Genomic DNA, 23,346 nt, shown 5'->3' on the forward strand with positions numbered 1-23,346 from the left:
TGACCCTCCGGGTTGAAAATTTTCGGCTGTTCCGTTGTATTGCAAACTCGTTGGAGAATGGTTGTCTTCCCCGCGTTGGCGCGGCCAATGATGAGGACGCGAAAGCGGTTGGTGAGGTTTCGAACTCTGCGTGCTCGTCTCTGTTGTCTTTCTATATCCTCTGCGGCCTGGGATTCAACATTGGAAAGAGACATTTGTCGCTGGGATGCCTGAGATGGTGGAAGTGGTGAAGAACCAAGATAAGCGCCACGCAGTGTATTGTTTGGTTATGCTGGGTCAGCCACTCGAGTGACGTCACTGACTCGCTTTTCGTTCTTCCCAAGTTCTTCCGTTCGTACAACTTGATTCCCTTGACTCAATTTCCAATATATACACACGTCATTGGCTCCCCAACTGAGCTTTTCAATCTGCCCACGACGATCGTGAAAGCGCGCAAGTTTGTTGCCAGATTTGAACATCAACCAAGCGGCGAGGGAGTGCGAGGGAGAGGGTGAGTACAAATCTCAAGTACTCAAGGTTAACTTACCCTGAAGTTTTGTTACAGTCCAGGTGAATGCCCCTTCGAGTCGCCATTCGAGCTCCAGCAGTGGCATGAGTTCGCCACTTAGTATACACAAGTCTCCTCGGCAGCGGGCTTCTGTCTAGGACGTCATTTTCCTTCATTGACCACGTACTAGAGGACTTAAACTACGGTGACTGAAGACCCGGAAGGTTGAAGAAGTGGCTGTAACATGAGCAGTATGAGACTAAATCCTACTTGGTACGATCATCAGCTACAATTCTATCGTGATGTGCCATCCCATTTTGCCAATGAAGTCCCCGTCTCAGCCAAGATCACTGTTCTCCCCCATTTTCCCTTCTCACACCCCCTACGCATTTGTCCGTGAACCGCGACGTCCGTGTAGGTTTCCACTCCACTGGTGGCTTGAAGGCGTACCTTCGATCTTGAGTATGCTCCCCACCATCAGGAAAGAAGGCTGCATGAAAGCCTGTAAGCAATGTGGATCCGCATCGAATGACACAACTCACGCTGTCCCTATCAAACTATGTTCGCCCTTTTCTTCATTGCCGTCAGGGGTAGCGCGTCGTTCTATCGTCCAACAGCAAGCTAGCCACAGAGAAATAACAGAACTACGCCGCACAACCCCAAGAACTGGATGTATGCTTACCTTTTTCCCCAGTTCCTCTTAGATGGGGTTGCTACCACTTGGGCGGGCAAGCCCTCAACGAGACTTTGTTAGTGTACGATTAACGACTTTGCCCTGGCTCGTTTCAAGCATTCAGTGTATCCACAGCCAAAGAGCGTTTGCACCGCTGAAGAGCGACGGTGAGCAGCAAATGACGCTTTGCTTCATAACTCAATTTCCACACGTTCGAAGCACCTGTCTCTGGGACGCCGCACTGGGAATACCCCTGCGATCCAAACTCGAACGGAGGTGAATCCGGACAGGGCTGGCAGCTGCTATTCCTCGGTTCTAAGGAGTCGGAGTAGTTCTGTTCGGCGAGACGTTGCAATGAGTATTCAATCGGGTTGTCCTTTGCCTTCGTTCTAGAATAGAATTCAGTAATTACATTAGTTACGACAAAGATACTTAGTCACAAACGAGATTGAGTACCGTTCACAATGATTTTGCAAGTTGAATTTGAGCGGAAAAGGCTGTATATGATCAAACACGACCGTCCTGTCAATCAGAGTGGCAGCTATTGTAGGGCCGATCTGTGCAGGAGGGGTTTAGGGAAATGCGACATAGGCATAGACAACGTACCACCGCGATTCCAACTCTTCAATCCAATTCAAGTCCTTAATGCAAAGGTTTTGTTGTTCCAGTTTGCCGACGTCATGGCTGGTGAAGTCCTTCCAACCAGCCTCAGACAGGGGTTTGGAGCTGGTGGGGTGGTTGCACCAGAATCGACGTTCCAATTTATGTTTCCCGTTGCCCTGATAGAAAAGCCAAGATGAGGATACATAGTTCCTACATCACACTCGACCCACCTAGCCGCACAGACCAGCTTCTTCCGTTCCGCGCTAAACAGCACTGCTCGTCTCCGTATATCTGGCCACTGAATTTGAAGCTGGCGGTGAGAAACACTTGATTGAAATTGGGTCGGTCAGTCCGTCCGTCTTGAACCATGAGTAGCGCTTTTCTGGCAGCCTGAAAAGTAACTGATTGATAGATCAGATACGAAGAGCTCCCGTCGATGAGAGCTTACCATCTCAGCACGTTGAACTGTCCGGGCCATCGGGTGTCGTGACCGTCGTCGTAATCCTGAGTCTAATGTTTTGGTAAGCATACAGACAAGTGAGAACGGATATAACAGACCCACCTCGACTTGAAACATCGATGTCCTGCTTGTAAAAGTATGATCTATGACGGCAATGAGATGAACGGTTTGCCCCCCTCTTATTGGACACGTCATTTTGGTGAAACACTTCAAAAGGGCGTAGGCCCCTACATACGACGATTCCGCAATCTGAGCCGATCATGGGCGTCGAGTTGTACATCCTTTCTGGGGTGAAATTTTGTCGCGACTGATTATCAGAGAGTGTGTTAGACTGAGAGTTTATATCTAAAATGATTAGCTTCGTACGAGGTAAAAAGCTCGAGAAGAACTCACAAGCAGTGCGTACAGAGTGAAGATGCTAGTTTGTATGAGCGCCAGGCTGGCAGTGCCTAACACGTAACAAGTTGCAGCCACGGCTTATGGGAAGGGAAAGTTTGCTTCCTTCGCGTATAGTATCGATTCCACACTGGGTAGAAACCTACTATTCCCAATGTGTCTTGGAATACAGGAAAGGGTGCTCGGTTTTGAACCTGAGGCTGGGCCCACAAACATTGTCACTCTGGAGAAGATGACACCGAAGAGTGCATTGCTGGCGGCCTCGATGACGCGCAACTTCACTTTTCGATTCATAACTAGATCAAGAAGTTTCCGTAAAACCGTAAGACCTTACAGGACACCACTTTCACACTTGCCATTTGAACCGAGGGCCAACTTTTGTGAGGGAAGGATATGTCCCACCCAGTAGTCAAGAAATCAGATGGTGGCGAACGCCACGATGTCCCTAACGGCAAGAACAGTCAGCTTCAGAAAAGGGGCGAAGCGCAAGAAACAACTCACCGTAAAGGGCGCAAGATCGAAATTTCCACACACTTGCGGCCACCCCGCTCTGCATCCACGTCGCTGTCTACAAAGCCACAGGCTCATAGAGGTCCTTTATCTCTTTGAACTAAACTCCCCCTACCCAAAAATCTCTCGGACCAGAAGTACCGTTGCTGATCGACGTCTTCACGAAAGTCATGGAGGCCCATGGAGTTTGAGAGTAGGAGCTGAGAACCTAGCCAGGGGCCTTCCTTCTTGAGACCGAAAAGATGCGAAATAGGCGATCGCCGACGAGGCCTGGGACGTAGCGGCAGTAGAGGTCAGATTCAGAGATGGCGGAGAGGTAAGTAGATGGAGCCGGTGTGTCATCATTATGCACTTCTGACGGTGGCAATTTTTCATTGTAAGAAGGAAGCTCAACATTCGAGAGACGAACCTTTGTCACAAGGTTTTCTGTTTGTGGTGCAACTCAAGGCCACGTTAGACGAGGAGTGGATGATAAGGAGGAATCAGTCGTAATTGTTTTGTTGATTGAGTTGTCTAGTAGTAGTCTACATTCACCTGTTCACTACCACCATAGGTCCAAAAGTTGCCTTCTTCGCCGTGAACGTGGAATTTCAGCAAGACGGTATTGCGCATGCTCGCCGATCAAGGCGTTGAGAGGAAAGGACCTTTCCTCTCATCATGATCGGAGTCAGCAATATTTCGCCCGGTACTTAGTCCCACTGAGAGGGAAATTCCGTTTTATTCATTCCATCCCAGTACGCTTTTCAACGATATTCTCTCAATAAGTGGGCCACTAACGTTAAACTTCAACAGCTTAGGTTCAATCGGAGAGGTCTGGGAGAGGTTGCGATGTTTGACGAAGCTCGGTTTTGGCTCGTTAGAAACCCAAGCGACGCCGTGATCATTGACTACGCAAATCTTGAGCTACACTCAAATTGACTACCTATTCCCGTGAGGCTTTATGAGGTGGGTCTTCTTCGGGTTTTCTTCAACCAACTTATTAGATTGATTTTTATGACGAACATTCGCAAGTACTAACACTTGAGACAGGGTCCAAAGAATATTCAGGACAAATTTGGACATATGTACCTCCATAATTGTGGCCATTTGTAAAATAAAGAAGCTGGTGTGCATCCGGAAAACATCAATTGTCAAAATTACAAAATGAAGAACAATAAGAATGTTGAGCACATTCAATTTACATATCTAAACAATTTCTTTGGGAAATAATCTTGGTAGCCATGGCAACACCACTCAGCTGAAGATTATGTTGAAGAATAAAATAACGGAAATGACCACTCGTTGTGCTCAATGTTCTTATTGTTCATCAATTTGAGATTTTGATAATCAATATTTTCGGGATGCACATCAGCTTTATTATTCAACAAGTGTCGACAATTATGGAGGTACCTTTGCCTAGATCACACATTGGACCCTGCCTCAAGTGTAACTGGATGCCAGTAGTAGTACAGCCAAAGAACGCAACCTGGGGTCTCACTACCTCGTTCAAGAGGAGCCGAAGGGCATCAAGGGGAGGCTAGTGGGTTTACGAAACCTTGGGGATGGCTCTTACCGAGATTGTGAGTTCCGCCATGCTCATTCTACTGGCGAAGGTACTTATCCAGAGTTTAGTGTGACACTTTGGCGAACCAAGGTCACTATTGCTATTCTGTGGAAGAGTGCGGGGCGCCTCTCACGACTGTCATGAATGTCAACCCTTTACTACAGCGGATGCGAAGCTCCCTCGGCACAGGGAATCACCCGTTTCGCGGAACGTCCGCGCTCGGGCCTACGTTTTGCAGAATCCCTCAGGGAAAGGTCGACATGAGCCTCGTCATCTACAATCGACGCTTGCCTTTCGAGAAATGCCAACGCCAACGCGACTGATCTTGTCGCGAAGCACATTCTCCGTACGGCGCCGTGGAAGTTCGTCGTGTCACGTTCCAGAAACACGCCTAGTGGTCAGATTTCAATGCCTCGAAGGAACGGGAACGGGGCGACCTCACAATACGTTCTACCGGTTTGCTTTGAAAGTAAGCCTCGTTACTGGCTTTGTTGTGTATGTGCTAACCTATTATACTAGGTCTTGGCTCCTTCCTGGATTTTCACCCAACACGACCCAACACGTACGCTCTTTTTCCTTGGGTTGGTGGTGCGTATTGGGTTAAACTTCTGATCAACATGTTAAGGAAAGCTTCTGATCATTTTGGCCAGAACGAGTGCTGGCACCTGGAACATCAACTGATAGCACTGCAACGACATTCGCGGGCATGAACTACGTCGACGCGCATCTTCATGACAACTTGGGATTATTGTCCTCCAGGTGAGCTGGGGCGACACGTCAAAATTCTATCTACTGACTATTCGTTATGCCTACATAGCGTTTGTTTCCATTCAAGTCACAATTTCACCTTCTTCTTTCAATCCAGAAGCATGTCCGCAACTGGGGGCTTCGATTTCATATCTAGGGGCGGCGCCGCACAAATTCCTAACATGCAATCACGAGTCATATCTCATCTTTCACAAAGTTAATGCATGCCGTAGGTTGTGGAGACCGGAGGAGGAGCACACATGGCTCCGCAGCTCGACACTACTTCCTTCAAATGTGACCCGCTCCTCTCCGTAAGTACGCTTTCTGATATTCCCATTTTCTCTCGCCTCTAACGTAAGTTGTATCTAGATTATCAACTAGCCGCAACGTAGCCTGGCCAACAGTACGTTCGCAACCGAAAGACCTTGGCGTGCGCTGGCACAATTGTGGACTTTGTAGAACTTCCAACCATCATGCGATGCCCTTCCTAAGCACTGGTCTCCGACAGCATGGCGGAAGTCATAGGACACACCTTGTACTCACTTCGGATACCCAAATCACCCTTTGTTATTTTCCGCGGACGCTTCTCGAGGCGATCCCCACCTCAACCGCCCTTTTGACGACGGTCGTGAACAGCTGATGACGCTACTAACCTTCTGTCTCGTTTTTCATTTCAACGGACTCGATAGCAACACTGCTCAAGCGCTCGCAGGTGATACCGTCACATCCTCTGACAGTCACACCGAGCGCCTTATCAGACACCATCACTTGAAACGAGGCTAAGATTTCAGTCTTCACCCATGCCTGCCGTGTAAGCGTGTTCCGAGCGCTAAATACCTCCCTTTCACCAAAACCACCATGTCTACCGCGAAGGGTAGCTCAACGGGAAAGCCCAGCATTGAGATTACAGGTAACCTCCCAGGTTTTAGCCTCAAGTCAAACATCTGACATCCATTGACTAGAAATCCGCGTTTCATCCCAGCACATCCTCAAATCGGTCCAACTTTCGATTGGATCGTTCGAGCGGGAATCACCTTGTCTATTGGATGCAAAGGCTCACGCATTTGAGTTGTCATCCCCCTGGTGAGCCGATGATCATGTATAGCATTGAACGACAAACCTAGTCAACGCAGTCAACTTTTGCCTTTAGAGCCCCTCTATCTGCAAGTCCGATTCCGCGGATTGTTTCGTGCTGCGTCGAAGAGCAAGATACCTCTCGATGAACTGCTAAGTAAGGTTGGCCCCCACTTCTCCGGAAAACAAGGCAAGTACCTCCCTTCTGCAATCGCTCCTGTCTTGCTGATGCAGGACTTTCTACTCTAGAATGGTCAAAATCATTTGACAAGTTCAATGTCGTCCTGAAGTTTAGCCAATACGCAGGGGTGTGTGCATTTCTTTTTCAAACGCAAAAGCGTCCGCCTAATGCGGGTGCTATCGATCTTAGAATGCTTTAACCAAGGCGGAACCTCCGACGAGTGGCGACCTACGACCTACAACGGATGAGTTATTCAAGTTGGTCGAACGGTTAGTCTGCTTAATCTCCGATTACTCTGACTTACCTTACCGCTAGGTTCCGAGTCCTGGTCATCGGCAAAGTGGCCCTCTTATACCTCTATTCTCAGGTATTAGCTCACGGTTCGTTTTTACAGAGTGGTGTAGGGAAATCTTCCCTTATCAACGAATGATTCGGTGTCAAGGATGCTGTGAGGTCACTTCCCCGTCTTCTCAAGATCCGCTCCTAAAGCTTGTCCTTCCCCAGACCGTGGCTCATTCAGAAGCTGGCGTGTCAAATATCAATACTCCGATTATAGCCAGCGAAAACGGAAGATTTGTTCTACACGACAGTCAGGGGTTCGCGAGCATGGAGAGGGTGAAAACTTTCAGAAAGTGGTCGATTTTTTGAAAGCTCGTAAGAAGATGTCCAATGTGAGGGATCAGGTACATGCTGTCTGGTATGGTTACTGCTCCTCGATCACCTGAGTGAACAAGATGATGAAGGTGTTGCGCAGGCTTTGTTTCCCGGTGTCCTTGTCTAAAGGTGACCGTTTGTTCGAGGCTGGGGTGGAGGAATTATTCCGTATGAAGTCTAATGGAGACCTTGGCCCTGGTAGGTTCTTGGTATTCTCTGATCAATGATGGCTCACTGTTTGATGTAGTTTCTGTGATCACCGTTTTTACCAAATATGATAAGTTGGTAGAGCAGGTTGAATATGGTAACAATCTAGAGTTCCACAAACGCAACAAACATTTGGATCGGGAAACCCGAAATGCACGTCTTGCTGAGGAGACAGCAGCACAGTTCCAAGAATTGTGTGTTGGTCCCTTCGAAAAGGTCGTCGGTATAGTCATTCCGCACATTGCCGTCTCAAGTAAGCTACAAGAGACATCTTGTGCCTGTGCTTATACTTGCCAACACAGCCAATGAAGAATACAAGGTTACCAGAAAGATGTTGAACGAGCTTGTCCATCTCACTGCTGACTGTGTTAAAAACACCCTGGCAGTTGACGTTGCTGAAGATGTTGCACTGGTCTCCGCCATCGCCCAACGCGTGAATCCAGCTGTAAAGATCGATGCGGTGATTGCGTGAGCATTCAAACGTTCGTCTTCTCTTGATGTCATGCTGACACCTATTTCAAGGGTTGGGAAGAAGCGTATGAATCTTCCGGCGTGCCCCTTGGTGAAAGTTAAGCTAAGCTACCCCTTTTTTTGTCAGGTTATTGGATGGGTCTCGCAGCTAGCGTGAATTTTCCAGGAAAAACTATAGAAGAATGCCTACGGGTTCTACATACTGATATCGTTGAAGTGTGGAACATTCAAGATGGTTGCGGGGTAAATACTTTAACATCATTCCATCTTCTCACACTTATGGAAACTGTGCTGTTAGTATTTGGAAAGCAAGGAACTGAAAAAGCTAATGTTCGAACTTGTTGGGAATCAATATGACGAGCCGTCAGATCCCAACACGATATTGTAAGTCAATTTTGTCGACTGTGCCACCTCATTTTTTACAAGTTATCAGTCCCCATGCTTATTCGCTGCTTGGTGCCTTGACTATGTTAATTGGGGGTTTGACTGCACCTGCTGCTCCCATTGTGATTCCTATTGTTGCGTCTCTCTTGCTGGCAAAATGGATTTTCGATGTGTACAAGTAATCGTATGTCTTCCTCACTATGCCATGTCAAAATTCTAAGCGGAAAAACCTCAGGGCACTCATGCTACAACGTTTGATGGCGTACATCGTCGACTTCACGATTATTATGCAAATAATTTTTGGCTTGGTGGTGAACGCCCGTCTGCGCCTTTCCCGCCGCTTGATCAAGCTCATCTTCAAGGCCTACAGCATTTCAGACGAAAGGAGCAAAGTTCACAAGGAGATTAAGGAACATGTGAAGCTGGCAGGCCGCTTTGACCAGGATGCAGCTCTGGCGAAGATCATCCAATTGATCAAGGAGTATCAGATGAAACCCGAGATTATGGAGGAGCTACAAAGTGCAGTTAAGGCCTTCGAGAACAATGAGGACGAGGATTGGGGCGTAGGCAAAGCGTGACTTGATTATTCAATTCCCTGTGTACTTTGTTGTCTATGTACACATGCCATAATCCGAACAAAAATGAACCGTGAAGTGTTGAGCTGATGTGTCGAAAAAAGAAATCAAGTGCGCCACTACGTTGAATGAAAAGAAGCCAGTGAGATGAACTTGTATAGGACCAAGAGATGGTGAAATGGAGGATATACATGAAAGGCAGTAACGCAGCTTACTTTCAATGTGGGCTGCTTCAGCTTGTACAGTGCCCTTTCCGGAGTTTCCCTCATGTAGCTCTCGACCAAAAACGTTTCCCTTCTGCACGCGCCAGATGACATAGTTGAAGAGCCCTTAGGGTCCCTAGCAGTCCGCTGATTCGTGTTACGACCAAGTGAATAGAACATCGTAGTCGAAAGGCGAGTATCGACTGTAGATGATGAGGTATTTGATGAGTTCATCGACCGCTCTGTGCAACTATTGCGAGAAAAGCCTGAGGAAAAGGCTCAGAGGTGAATCCGATGATGTATCCCATTGAGGGACATTCGTGAATTCTTGTTTACTGATCCAGAAAGGTGGTGAAAGTTGGTGGGGAACACCCAAGTAAACAAACTATATCTCAAGAACCTGAACGTGAAGGACGGACTCGTAACGTGAAGATTGCGGGGGTCGCCGTGGGATGGCTGGACACTGGATTCCTTGTGAGTCTCTCCAGTTGTTGACCTCGTCATGGATGTCCTCAGGCTCCAGTGTTGTAGATTTTCCCGTTCTCCTCGTCTTGTTCGCAGCTGTAAAGGGCACTGCAAGGCTCGGAATGGTTTGTGGGAGATTGTTGCCGGTTTTGTGGGTGTTCGCTGGGTGCTCGTCAGGTGATCGTTTTGGTAGATTTGTGTGATCGCGCCTCTTTCCTCCATGCACATTCCTCAATGGTCGCAGATTCAGCTATGTCGGAATGCGCAAATGACAGCGACTTCTCGAGGAACAACAGCTCATCGAAAGTCGCAACTCAGGTTTCTATCTTGGTGTAGGTTTTCAATGAACGATATATTGGTTGTTCTGCGGCGGGCAAGGAGCGCGTTGGGGCGTGGTAAGCTCCGCGGCCGTGATACTTGCCGTCGCTCATCCTATTCCTTTTCAGGCTATCGAAGTACAACACAGGGCCAGCCAGGACCCAGGGAGCTACCCAGGTTTGAAGCACCTCGTGGCATCCCTCTGGAAGCGGACTTTCTCTACGGCGGATCTTGAAAGTCGCAGGTTAGATGTCATTCGAATTTACGGTAAGTGAGCTCTTATGCTGCGCACCCGCAAACGAGAATGATTGCGACCTTGCAATCTGAATTTGAGCGGAAAACGCTGTACGTGATCACACAGCGATTGTAGGGCCGATCTGTGCAGGAAGGGTTTAGGCATAGACAACGTACCAATTGCGACTCTTCAATCCAATCCAGTCCTAAATGCGAAGGTTTTGTAGGGGTCCAGATGTTATACCAACCAGAAAATTTTGTAGCTGGTGGGGTGGTTGCATTAGAATCGACGTTCCATTGTGTCGTTTCCCGTTGCCCTAATAGAAAACCCAAGATAAGTATACATAGTTCGTACATCACACTCGACCCACCTAACCGCACAGACCAGCTTCTTCCGTTCCGCGCTAAGCAGCACCACACGTCTACGTAGTTCTGGACGCTGGATATGAAGCCGGCAGTGAGAACCCTCGGATATAATTGGGTCGATCTTGAACGGTGAGGAGCGCGTTCCTGGCAACTGATTGATAAGTCACATATGAAGAGCTCCCGTCCATGACGGCTTACCATCTCAGCACGTTGAACTGTCGGGCCATTGGGTGTCGTGACTGTCGTCGTAATCTTAAGTCTGTTGTTGGTAAGCATACAGACAAGTGAGAAAAGATATAACAGACCTACCTCGACTTGAAACGTCGATGTCCTGCTTGTAATCTATGACAGCGATGAGATGCACGAGTTTGCCCCCTGTTATTAGATACGTCATTTCGTTGAGACACGTAGGCCCTTACATACGACGAACCCACAATCTGAGCCGATCATGGGCGTCGAGTTGTACAACCCTTCTGCAGTCAAGATTTGTCGCGACTGATTATCAGGGAGTGTGTGAGAGTTGAAGTGGGGACGATTCTCTTTATATCTAGAATGGTCAGCTTCGTACGAGGTAAAAAGCTCGAGAAGAACTCACAAGCAGTGCGTACAGAGTGAAGGTACTATTTGTATCAGCGCCAAGCTGGCAGTGCTGCCATTCAAACCGAGGGCAAACTTTTGTGAGGGAAGGGTATGTTGCGTTCAGTGGTCAAGAAGTCAGATGGTGGTGACCGCCACGATGTCCTTAACGGTAAGAACAGTCAGCTTCAGAAAAGGCGGGAAGCACAAGAAACAACTCACCGTGAAGGGCGCGAGATCGAAATCTCCGCACACTCGGGGGCGGGGAAGGAACGAGCTACCTAAATGCCTTCATGAGGTGCTTTAGACAGTGGCAGTTTTGGTAAGTCGTTTACCGCTACTCCAGCAAAGGCAGGTGTTTAGAGGGAGGCAGCGAACTTCCAGCATCTGCTTATTGGTGCAAAATTTCATGTACAACTGACTTGGTCAGGCGCCAGACTCGACGATACAGCAGCATGACGGCTTAGAGTTACAGTGAGCAGTTTAGCGCCGTGAACTTCTACCAATGATTGATGAGGACTTACTAGAGTCCTGACTGGAGCCCCGAGCATCCCACACCACGCGGTTGTAGTCAGATCAGTGCTTCTTTGACGCATGCCCAGTTCGGTATAAGAAATTATCTAAATGACGACCTTTTGATGAGACAGAAAAAACACGGATGCGAGTAAAGCACGTACGTTAAAAAACGGATTGATCTCCAACTTCATGGATGGTGGCAAACTTGAGCTCATGCATTGTTCTTCACACCAGTCGACTGAAGCGAAAGAACAGTCACTTTGAACCACCTACGACCGACGACGCCTGAATGCCGTACTCAAACCTATTGAAATGCGAATATCAGTCTGAAAAGTCAACGTTTCCACTGAAATCGTTGGTACAAACCCCTTGATTTTCCGCAAGTGCGCTGACACCTCATAGTACAAGCCAGAACCAAAGCTCTGCTGAGCTGAAGTTGAGAATGATAGGATCACGCAGGTTCACCATCCACTCAAGCACAACTGGGACGAAGGACTCCAAGCACACTGGAAGTACAATCGTCGCTTGCCGACGACCCGGGACGTAGTGGCAGCACAAATTGTGTTCAGAGATGGTGGAGAACTCTGAACTAGAGAGGTAGATGGAGCCGGTGGACCCGGGTGGTGGCTGCTTTATGGGCGTGGTCGTCCGGCTATGCTGATTTCCATTCTTCAGAATCTAAAGTTCAACTCGATGGGGTGGGGAGGTCGAAGACAAACTCGACAAACGGTAGCAGGAGTGAATGGCACCCTCGAAGATGAAGTCGACGTCGAATTCCAAGAGGGAACAACACCCATACCAGGCGCGATACAGGGGCAACGGTTTAACTGAAGAAAATGCTCCACATAATCGTTCGCGTCCGCCGTTTGAGATTGCTTGAGAAGCACAACCAGCTGGTGATTCGCTGTGCGTATTGCGTGGAGTAGAGGTTGTGTCCCCCAAGTCCAACCTTTTTGGACCTCAACTACCTTTCACGTCATTCAGGCCCACGAATACCTCTTCACTGGAAACCTGGAATCAAGCAAACACCCTCAGCCGCGCGCTGCGCCCACCCAGCATCGAATACGACAATTCTAACAATAGAGGGAGAACGTGGAAGTGACGATGTAGAGTTAGTGTTGTCCGACGCATCGAGGGAAGTTTGTATGAGGGTAGGGATGAAGATTTGAAGTGGGGGGGGGAGGCAGTTGAGGCGGAAGACGAAGCTTTCGAGGTGGAATGGGGGGTTGAGGCGGAAGGGATAGTTTGGAGGATCACTTTTAGGAAGAGCCGAGGAGGTTCTTTGGGAACGGTCTGCACGCAGGGATGCTGGTGGGGTGGGCCATGTAAACTCGGATGGCGGGATTATGATCTGAAGATCTGAAGGGGCGAGGGAGCGCGAAGGAGAGTCGAAGCCATGCGATTATGGTGGGTTTCCTTCAACGAGTTCTGGTTTACACCGACGTAATGGTCGCATACGAGCACTTGTGTGTGTTTCTAGAGTCGTGGCCTGTGAGTAGGCTTTGAGCGGGACTTGATCATCACGCACATCTGAGGGTGGATTTTACGTTGTAAGAAAGAAGCTCAAAATTCGAGAGACGTACCTTTGTCTCAAAGTTTTATGTTTGTGGTGCAACTCAAGGCCATGTTGGACGAGGAGTGGATGACAAGGAGGAATGAATCACATCAGGAAAATCACGGGCACTTGATTTTCCCAGTTAGTATTTGTCATGTCAAAACAACGCGACACTGCCTTGGCACCTTTGATAATGCTATATATAGGTTTAACGATGATGTGTAAAGTAGGCAAAATATGGTAAGTACTGTGCAACAATTTCAGTCGTAGGCCCAACAAATGAATTATTATAAGCCATCGATAAAATTCTGCATTAGTTTGCTAAATTCTCGCAATCCTGATAGCCTAGTTACAGAAAGAGGCTATCAGCTTGAATTCTGGCAGACAATGACAAAGGAAAATAATTTTCAACCTGCTTTCCAGACCTCCTACTGCGACTTCCCAATATTCTATAATTGGTCACAAGGAGGATATAAACATTCTGCTACCAGGCCAAAAACATAAATTGTGGAGGACTTTCGAGAAGAGAAAATAATTTTTAACCCATTTTTCAGACTTCCTACAATAGCTCTATAATTCTGACAGCATGGTTACAAAAGAGGCCAACTTCTCAAATTGTGGCAGATGTATAACAAAAGTGGATAAATTTCAATCCACCTTTCAGACATCCTATAAAACTTTGCCAATGTTCTATAATTTTGAAAAACCTGGTTACAAAGAGGATACAACTATGTCAACAAACACATTGTGGAGGGTGCATGACAAGAAAGAATAACTTTCAACCTACTTTGCAGACCTCTTACAATGACTTGACAATATTCTATAATATTGAAAACCTGGTTACAGAGAGCATATAAATATTCTAGCTCTAGGCCAACAAAAAGAATTGTGGAGGGCACATGACAACAGAGAATAACTTTCAGCCTACTTTGCAGCCCTCCTGCAATCAGAGAGAAATATTTCAGCACTAGGCCAACAAAAAAACTTGTGGAGAACACATGACAAGAAAGAATAAATCAAGAATAAATGAACCTATTTGAACCTATTTTCCCTATTTCCTACAATGACTTTTCATTTGATAGCATGGTTACAAAAAGAGGCCAACAACCAGAATCATGGTAGACCCATACCATGCTCCAATGCAAATCAAGTTACACAGACTACTCATCAAGATAGAATAAAAAAGCTAGCATCGCGGCCATCGATGTTTGTGAGGTTGCAGTTCCCACGATACAATGCTCAACCACCTGAACCACAACAGTACACATAGCATAGGTTGATAAAAATATATAATATGTCTAACAGTACAATCTGGAGTTAGTGCGAGTCAGCGGGGAGGAGATGCAGGCACGGAAAAATGAGCTGGTGACGATTTATGGAGGAAAAGAAACATGCCTTGATGAATTGGTACGCCATCTGCAGTGTAACGTCCACACAATTGACATAGCACTCTCGAGCCTCACGGTGCTTCCCCTGTAATGCGAGGGCATTCAAATGAGAAAGGTTCTCCTCACGTCTCCACTTTCGATTAGGTTCAGTGTTCTTCTTGGCTGGAAGTGGACCGCCGTCAAAGATGATGTAGGGTTGAATATTGTGGTATTGCAGGAGCCTCATGCAGTGCATGGCATAGTCAACATATCTAATCACTGTAAATATTTGCTTTCATTGCAATGGACAAGTCATTACTCACTTGTGGGTATTTTTTCCTGTGGCCAGCTCTGTGGGACAGGTAAAGACACCCTTGTATAGCCAGACACATCCCCATCAGGCGAACATTATTGCTACGCCTGTCGGTAGTGGTCCTGTGTCACGCTCACACCACAGGTCATAAAGCAGACATGATGGACACCGAACGCGTATTCGCGACAACTGCAAGAGGGAGCACAGACGCAGAGACGTGGCCTGCAAATTTGGGTTTCAAGATGACTGGGCCGATACGCCAGTTAGATAACACCAATACCGCGACCAACGTTTCGACTGATACACCTGACGAAGATAGAGGGATGGCGAGGGAGAGCGTTTCAGTTGGCAGCCGGTCGTTGGCTGCTACCTGGAGCGATGGTCAATGTACGTCTCCAACCTCTCTGAAATCATGCGTTGAAACCGTTATGTACAGTGTTCTCTCTGCTTGGAGGAAAAGGGAGCAACCACAGATCATCAAGTCCAGCACTTTGTACAAGAGCCCAGCACGCTCTAAACACACAAAGAGGGAGAGCTAGACATCATGGGGCAGACTCCGAGTGGCCAAACATCAGCGTGAACTCGCATTTCAGATTAGTGTTGCCGCGGCTCGGCTAGCCGCAAGCCAGCTCGCTGAAACGGCGGCTTTTGCCGGTTCTGGTTTGTGATTGCTCGGGAGCCGATCAAATCCAGTTCGGCTCAGCTTAGCCAATGGTTTTGAGCCGGTTATAGCCGGTAAATGTTGCCACAATTGATGACTCGCGCATTAAGTACAGTGAGCGTAAATGTGTAATAAAATTCAACATAGATGTACAGCGTGATGGTATGTAAGGTTGCATACATTACAGTGAACAAAAAATAGCCCTCTCAATCATCGTCATCCTGTCCAACAACATGAATTACCTCATCAATATCTATACCATCCTCCCTAATCTCCGAAGTTAGCTTCCCTAACAAATCTGCTAAATCTTCATTGTCATCTGCATGGTACTCGAGTTCATCTTCTGTAACAGCCCAACCCTCCGTAAAGTTAAGCCGTTGCTGCTTGAGCGAAAATTTCAACATTTGAAGTGCCTCCATTAGAACAGGGTGAATTCAATTTCGCCTCTTCGTATCAGTTTCGGCACTGGATGAAAAAACGCGCTCGGAAGGAACCGAGGATGCTTGAATGGGTAAGTAATCTAACACCATCGCGTACAATATTTGATGGGTTTCCTCGCTTATCTGCAAACAAATCAGTGACGCAGATTGGAAAATAGTGAGACATTGTACTTACCGCCCAAAACCCTATAATATCCGTGCCACGCGGTGAGACCGTCCCATTTCCATACAACTCAAACTGTTCTTCAACTCCTTGGCCCGACGGCGAAGGAGCGCCCGAAACCTCCAACATATCTTCGAGCCCATATTGTCCAGCTAAATCATGCCAGCTTCGCCTCTGTTGCTGTGAGTCCGTACTAGATGTAGGTTGTTGAGCTTGTCCATGAAGACGGTCATGGTATTTTCGCATCTGCAACAAGTATATTAAGGGTACTGTCACCATAACAAACTGAGTGACTTACAGTATTCTTGATAATTACGATGGCCCTGGCAACATAATTAGGCTCCCAGTGTCGTCGAATCCATGACAATCGTATCGAGGGATTGAGAACTGGCCATGTCAAGTTATTAAATAATGTATGAATCTGAACCTTAACTCACACATCGCGATAACGTAGGCAGGCGAATCATCCATTTTCTTGTAGTAAGTTGTCGCCCACTGGATACCGATATCCGTCCATCGGGCCAAGCGGGGGTGATCTCTCCCAAGTTGCTCCCATGCTGTCATGAACATTTCGAAGGCGGGAATTGCGCCTGATAAAACGGGAGTGCGCTCTTTCGACATGAGTGTCTGTACTTGATGGGGTACCTAAGAGAAAGACTTAGCCTCGAACAGGTATCAATATTAGAGATGTACACCCAGTACGATCTCAAAATCCTGGAGTACAGCCCATTCCATATCAGTAAGTCTAAGTTTCGCAAGATCTCTATTGATGGGCAAAGAAAGAAAATGCTCGACGGCCTATTTTTATAAGTATACACTTATAAAACGATAGAGTTCAAACATACCAGGCGTAGTTTACGAAACCGATTGATCATGAAATAAAGAGAGTCCCACCGAACCTTCATGTCACGTACAAGTTGCGCCTGCTTAACTTGGATAGTCACGGTCGGATCCTCAGTTGACTTGAACCACCCTTTCTTGTTTCCATCGTCTATTACTTCCGCCAGGTGCTCACGTCGTTGACCTGAGGCGCGTACTGCTCGTACGGTACTCCGGCACAATGCGATTGGGTCGCGAACAACCGCTTCTTCATAAGTCTGATTATCAGGATCGCTTGGAGGGCCTGATGCGGATGCGATGAATCCCCCTGTATCATCTACCAGGGTGATGTTAGTAAAGGCTTCGATGACATGAGTTGAACATATGTTGGTAACGTGTGGGAAACATCGTATATGATTTTCCTTGTGATTGAACTCAACGTCGCGAGGGCGTAGAAGTATCTCAAGTTCTTTCAGGAAGGCATCGTTGAGCGAGCAGTTATCAAGGGTCCAATGGCCTCCCTGTCCACGTAAGCATAAAGTAGAAAAGGGTAAGAAAATGAAACATAGACGTGCCTTGACCGTGATCCCAACTCGATCCAAGAGATGGAGGACAATCCTTGCTAGCCTATTCCCATTGTGGCTTCCTCGAAGACGGTGAAATGCGATGAGTGTAGAACGCAGCTGAAGACCTTTGGTAGACTTGTCTCTATGTATCCAACGTGCGGTAATGGCCAGGTATGGGTACCGAGCTTTTGTTGACCAGATATCCGCCGTGTAGGAAATTTGCCCTGGTGCATCCTAGAGTGATTGGTGAATACAAGGAAACAAAGCGGTCAACCGAAACAACATACTGCTAATTCCTGTTTTAGGACCTTGAAATACGCCTCCCATGCCTTGATAATAAGTTCGCGCATCTTTGTTCGGCGGGGAATGTCTTTGTCCTCGAGGTCCTCACGTAAAAGCAAGAGGAGCTGTCGAAATTCTGGGCATTCAACGACGTATATAGACTATGAAGAAGTTTAGACTAATACCAAACATTAAAAGCGTGCTTTACTAACCTGATCATCCACAACGATGAAGTTCAGAAGATGCTGTAAAAATGCGTTCTGGGAAAAGGGAGAACGTTGCGTTCCACGTCCGGACGCAGGGGGTGTTCCAGTTTCGCTCTCGAGTGCAGCAGCCCAGGCTGTAGTTTTAGACCAAATTGACCTGGGATGTTCCACCTTATCTGTTTCCATAGGGTGTGCATTTGGCCACTGGCCCAAAATGCCATGGGCTGTGGAATGTCGGGATATTTGAAAAAGAGGCTTTCAAAAATAAAAACCATTGCACCTATAATAAAATATACCCTTAGAAAAGGTTTTCTGCTTATAATATCTTTCTACAGCATCTATTTTTAGCCTGATATGTTTATGATTCATTACAAATCTAAATATAGCTCACATGTGTTTCATGATTGAAAATTCCCAGAAATGGTATATCCTGGATCACTGATATGTTTTCTGTATGTTTTGACAAAAATCTCACCTCCTGGATCAGCATTGATGACTGGTATGTTTTCCTGTATTCTGTGGATGTTTTTTTTTGCCTGGAGAGCATCCAAATATGTTTTTTCTTGGGATCCAGAATGTTGGACAGATCTAAATATATATATGTTTTATGATTGAATATTCTTAGAAATGGTACATCCTGGATCAGCATTGTTGACTGGTATATTTTCCTGTATTCTATATATGTTTTTACATGTCATAATCCTTCTAAAAAAGCTGCATTTCACCAAAATATTCCAATTGTAATGATTCTCATTTTTCTCCATCAAAACTTGTGTTACAGCTACTCAAAGCAACCAAGTAATGTAGAAATGTATTTCCAATTTTTTCAGAAAATTTCCGCCTTGATCAGAGGTGTGGAGATGATGGATGCGCAAGTCATGTTCCGGATGACCTTTTGTTCTTTGATCCTTCTAGGTAACAAACAACCATCAACAAAGATGATTTCTGAGAGCGGATGCATGAAAGTGCACTTTGAGGGTGTCATTCAAGTTATTTATTCATATTTCTTCAATTGCACTTGGTTTCTATCATATAGTATGTAGTTTGTATTTCAAACCAGCAGCTTTTTGGATGGATGGCTCAGGCTGCAGCTGGATGACGTTGCCAAAGGCGTTGCCACATACATACAAATAGTTGGCCCAGATCTTCTATAGGCATGGTTATTCATGCTCTACACTTGTATTCAATGAAAAATATACATTCAAGTACTCTAAAAGTAGAACAGAATCCAATTTTTCATGTTTTACATTCACGGCGCCCTCGCAAGTGGATGGATGCAGCATAGTGAAGTTGGATGACGCGTTTGAAGCTGTAGACAAATAGATGCAAAGTTCTCAAAAAAAACATCAGAAAAACAACTGAAATTGAGCCAGGAGAGGAAGGGAACACTACACTGACATTGGTAATATATTAGTATGTCGGATTTACAACATTGGACTTGCTCCCTTATCAGAAGTTGAATAAAAATTGTAGTAAAAGAGCATCTCTGTCTGTAAATGTCAAAAACATATCATTCCAGCAACTTGTAAACTAATACATGCCAGCTATAGCCTACCAGCATTCAGTGCATAAGTAAAGGAATATGAGGACAGGCAGTGTCAAATTTTGAGTGAAAGAACACCTGAAAGTCTTGTTCCAACTTTTTTGATTTTTAGGAGGGTTTCAAAACATTGAACTGTGTTGGGAAATCTTGCTCTGCTTGCCTAATTTTAAGAAAATCTGATTTACCTCTTCTTAGCTAAAGGTGGGTGTTTATATAAAATTTGTGAGTACTGTATTCACTTTGATAATGAAGGTTTTGCTGTGAAAGCATTGAATAGGGTGTGTTTCTTCAGACTTTATCTATACTGTGTCCACTTAAACCATCCAATGACCATAAAACTCCATAGAGATCTTCAGAATGAAAAACTGAATGTATTCCCAAAGTTTTATGGAAATCAGAAGATTGTGGAGATACAGGTGGATGGGATAGATGCAGAGGGTCACAATAAAGCAATTGAAAGTGCCGGAATCTCAACTGTGAGATTGGAATTCTTATGACTTTTACTCCCCACTTGATGAATACATATTGCTACCTATCTTAAATGCCAATCCTATTCCTCAGATCCTCTAAATACATTTTTCTATATTTTTTTCTTCTCAATAACGAATGCAGGAGCGACTTATGCAGCTCTCCGTCAGCGCTCGGCATTTTCCGAGCGCTGTTGATGTGTGGTTGAGCATGCCACGTCGTTGCCAACTCTGCTTGTCTTCACACCTACAGTCGCGGACAGACAAAGTCGACAATTTTGATAACTTGGCAACCAATGAAAATTTTGGCAATTTGACTTCAGAATTGTGATCAACTTGACGAAATACGTCGAAAAACACATCTTAGAAGTTTTTCCCATGAGCCATTAAATTGGCCAAATTTTTGACCAAAACCAATGACATTCTATGTACCTCAGTAGGGCGGACAATGGCATCTAGGTGCATCATCGTGCTCTGGGAAATTGTGCGATGACCCTTCTGCTTGTGAACTGCCCACGCGGCGGCCTTTCCGGACAGTGGAACTCGATAAGCATCCATGAACCGCCAGGAACGATTGATGAATCTCCGAATGACATCAACTGGACATGAGTCGAGCGCTGCAAGTGCCGCTTGCTTCGCGACCTCGAATGTCTTCTTCTGAACTTGACGATAACAGTACTTGACCCATCCCCAGTACTGAAGAGCATAAAATTATTAGCTTTGAAGGGATTTATTAAATATTAGACTTACCATTTCAATTGGATTAAGTTCGCAGTGGAACTTGGGGAGGAAGATACATTTGTGGCCAGCTTCTTTGATGAGGGTCTCAAGCATCGAGACCTGGTTCGTAAAATCATCCTGCTTGCTGAGAATCCGTGCCATGCAACAATCATTGTTCTCCCAAGGGCAGACAGGGGAGCATTTAGCACGCTTGCCCGTGACATTGAAGCCACGCTCTTCCAGAGTTTGCTGCAAGCCCTTCTGCTCGCCTGTCTCCGTTGTCATTTTCTGTACCTTTCCACGGAATTCTGGAGAAGGGTTAGTGTCCGGAATAATAGTGTCCTTCTGGCGGCGCTGCTTCCCGCCATTGGACTTATTCATTTCGAATGCTTTGAGAGCATCAGGCGGCAAAGCCGCATGAGCTGAGGATTGATCGAAAATAAATAACGCCTGGCAACCAGGATGCGCTTCTTCGAAGATGGGAATTGCCTTTGTCTTCACCTGTTCAATTAGCTGTTCGCAATCCCAGTACGGATCGCCGTTTGATCCTGGATAGATGATCTTTCGGGCCTCTTTGATCACGATGCCGTCAGAATTTCGGACCACCAATCGCCTGTTTACCTCTTCAACCCAATCAGAAATGTGAATTAAACGGCCACGTCCCTTTTTTTGTAGAATTTGTTGACCATCCTTTAGCCTTGTTACGAAATTTATCAGAAATTGAATGAAAAGTTTACAATGTGTAACGTACCAAGCCGTGGATTTGTGATCATTCCCCTGGCAGCAACTTTCGTCTTGAAACTCTGCTATTAACTCTTTCTCCAGGCAGTAGATTTGGCTCGACGCGCTTCAGCTCAGGTCCTTCGTATCGTGCCATTCTGCGTTCGAACTCTTTCATTTTTGGGAGGAACACCTTCTCGCGATATTCAACAACGTCTGCGCGCTCGTGGCCATCCATATATACGCCCTTTCGAAGGACCGTCCGTGTCCACCCCAATTTTACGAGCCATCGACGGGCGGTTCGTTCGCAGAGTGGCTTGCTCGGAGTCATACCCACTGACGGTAAGATAATATCGTTCAGTGCATGCCGAAATTTATTCGGAGTTATTGATCCTATGGGTTGTTCGGTGAGCCATGTTCTTGATACTGTCCGAACGACTTCCTCCTTCAAAAGTGAGCATGCATTCTTGGATCCTCCACGGCGCTCCTTTGGTAGTTGCTCGAATATTTGATAATGCCGTGCAAGTGCGTGGATCCGCCGGGCAAAATAAATATTTGATTCGTCCTTTTCATGCCATTGCCGTGCAATCTCAAAACTGGCTTTGACTCTCCCAAAACCCGAGCTCTTTACTCTCCCCCACCTATTCCTACCGGACTCCTACTGGATTCCCGGAATCCTACCGGACTGGACTAGGACTGGGACACATTTTATGTTGGCTGATCACCATACAAATTTTGTATCCTAGTCCTAGTGGAGTCCTAGTAAATTCCTACCGGACTGAACCCAAATCACCAGGAATTGTGGAATTCTACTGGATTTTTAAGGAATGAGTCCAGTAGGAGTCCAGTACAAGGAGTCCAGTAGGAGTCCAGTAGGAGTCCAGTAGGAGTCCAGTAGGAGTCCAGTAGGAATTTCCGGGGACAGGGAGCCCAGTAGGACCAGCAGTTTGTCACTGTTGTTGTTATTATATAATATAATAAAAAAGCGCAACCTGACAGAATTGAACTCTCGACCTTATGGACATAGGGACAATACTATAGAGACAAGCACTTTACCAGTTACACTAGGAAGGCATTATTATAGGTCATTATTATATGCTCTATATACCAACGTACTGACCTCCTTCCTAGAAAGGACGTCGGCGAATTCCGCGAGTGGGAATTTTGCCCAAACCCAACAACACTCGACAACACCACCATCACCACCCTCTTGCTCACCCACCACGAACACGTCGCCCACCACGACCACAACGGACGACGACAACACGCGACCACGACAACAACGACGGCCACGACAGACGACAACAACAAACGACCACGGCACGTAACGACGACCCCACTCACGGACACGACAACCACCCATGAACCACGAGCGCCCGCCGACACGACAAACAAGAAAGACGAGGGACAGCGACCCGCTCCCACCCGCCAACGACGACCGTAACACCCACCACCACAAACGACGCCCGCCACCCACGAAAACGACAACCGCCGCCCACGAAAAACGCCCAGCGCCCATGAACGACAGCCGCCGCCCATGCAAACGACAAGCGCCACCCACAAAAAGCACCCAGCACACCCAAACGACATCCGCCGCCCACGAAAAACGCCTAGCGCCCACAAACAACATCCGCCGCCCATGCAAACGACGACCGCCGCCTACGAAAAATGCCCACCGCCCACAAACGACATCCGCCGCCCTCGAAAAACGACGACCGCCGCCCACGAAAAACACCCAGCAAACCCAAACAACGACTCAGTGTATCTCTCCTCCCTGTCTCCTTCTCTCTGTTCCCCTCTCTCCCTCCCTCCCTCTCTCCCTCCCTCTCTCTCTCCCACCATCCTTCTCTCCCTCCCTCCCTTCCTCCCTCCCTCCCTCTA

At 46.7% G+C, this 23,346-nt stretch overlaps 5 protein-coding genes across 5 annotated transcripts; 1 reads left to right on the top strand and 4 right to left on the bottom strand.

Moving 5' to 3' along the window:
* Positions 1-707: 707 nt before the first annotated feature.
* Positions 708-2,546, bottom strand: LACBIDRAFT_318066 (uncharacterized protein). Its single transcript, XM_001879440.1, has 9 exons — positions 2,455-2,546; positions 2,326-2,399; positions 2,212-2,273; positions 1,994-2,164; positions 1,834-1,939; positions 1,605-1,717; positions 1,170-1,549; positions 1,030-1,108; positions 708-977 (listed from the first exon to the last, which is right to left on the bottom strand). The coding sequence occupies exons 5-7, from the start codon at positions 1,840-1,842 to the stop codon at positions 1,273-1,275; spliced, it is 399 nt and encodes a 132-aa protein (XP_001879475.1). The 5' UTR covers positions 1,843-1,939; positions 1,994-2,164; positions 2,212-2,273; positions 2,326-2,399; positions 2,455-2,546; the 3' UTR covers positions 708-977; positions 1,030-1,108; positions 1,170-1,272.
* Positions 2,547-5,080: 2,534 nt separating this feature from the next.
* LACBIDRAFT_293727 (uncharacterized protein) lies at positions 5,081-9,039 on the top strand (the record flags this gene model as incomplete). The annotated part of the gene is made up of 20 exons (XM_001879191.1): positions 5,081-5,141; positions 5,192-5,260; positions 5,323-5,431; positions 5,653-5,730; positions 5,789-5,822; positions 6,056-6,131; positions 6,382-6,502; positions 6,553-6,650; positions 6,728-6,801; positions 6,879-6,943; positions 6,990-7,054; positions 7,179-7,371; positions 7,429-7,526; positions 7,576-7,788; positions 7,838-7,995; positions 8,058-8,103; positions 8,134-8,249; positions 8,305-8,390; positions 8,440-8,568; positions 8,626-9,039. The coding sequence occupies 20 exons, from the start codon at positions 5,081-5,083 to the stop codon at positions 8,966-8,968; spliced, it is 2,232 nt and encodes a 743-aa protein (XP_001879226.1). The 3' UTR covers positions 8,969-9,039.
* A 514-nt stretch (positions 9,040-9,553) lies between these two features.
* On the bottom strand, positions 9,554-11,858 carry LACBIDRAFT_325691 (uncharacterized protein; the record flags this gene model as incomplete). The annotated part of the gene is made up of 10 exons (XM_001879441.1): positions 9,554-9,883; positions 10,363-10,502; positions 10,567-10,702; positions 10,750-10,810; positions 10,857-10,926; positions 10,986-11,046; positions 11,147-11,171; positions 11,350-11,408; positions 11,652-11,747; positions 11,805-11,858. The coding sequence occupies 10 exons, from the start codon at positions 11,856-11,858 to the stop codon at positions 9,554-9,556; spliced, it is 1,032 nt and encodes a 343-aa protein (XP_001879476.1).
* A 2,657-nt stretch (positions 11,859-14,515) lies between these two features.
* Positions 14,516-14,950, bottom strand: LACBIDRAFT_233735 (uncharacterized protein; the record flags this gene model as incomplete). The annotated part of the gene is made up of 2 exons (XM_001879442.1): positions 14,516-14,837; positions 14,889-14,950. Coding segments are annotated over 2 exons (384 nt in total), but the record flags the coding sequence as incomplete, so codon positions are not given.
* A 1,042-nt stretch (positions 14,951-15,992) lies between these two features.
* Positions 15,993-21,643, bottom strand: LACBIDRAFT_325693 (uncharacterized protein; the record flags this gene model as incomplete). Its single annotated transcript, XM_001879443.1, has 17 exons — positions 15,993-16,041; positions 16,077-16,102; positions 16,155-16,388; positions 16,441-16,529; positions 16,580-16,787; positions 16,836-16,940; positions 17,057-17,482; positions 17,815-17,970; positions 18,022-18,239; positions 18,491-18,603; positions 19,144-19,163; positions 19,263-19,324; positions 20,277-20,310; positions 20,458-20,721; positions 20,776-21,442; positions 21,497-21,522; positions 21,560-21,643. 17 exons carry the CDS (start codon positions 21,641-21,643, stop codon positions 15,993-15,995), a joined length of 2,781 nt encoding a protein of 926 aa, XP_001879478.1.
* Between the last annotated feature and the right edge of the window lie 1,703 nt (positions 21,644-23,346).

Source organism: Laccaria bicolor, genomic scaffold (genome assembly GCF_000143565.1).
Source record: "Laccaria bicolor S238N-H82 LACBIscaffold_8 genomic scaffold, whole genome shotgun sequence".
Taxonomy (NCBI): Eukaryota; Fungi; Basidiomycota; class Agaricomycetes; order Agaricales; family Hydnangiaceae; genus Laccaria; species Laccaria bicolor.

What these genes read in the sequence shown, in the direction of transcription:
- LACBIDRAFT_318066 (XM_001879440.1), bottom strand. An exon ending in TGTGAACGGTACTCAATCTC is followed by an intron (nt 1,550 to 1,604) that starts GTTTGTGACTAA and finishes ATTCTATTCTAG; the next exon opens with AACGAAGGCAAAGGACAACC.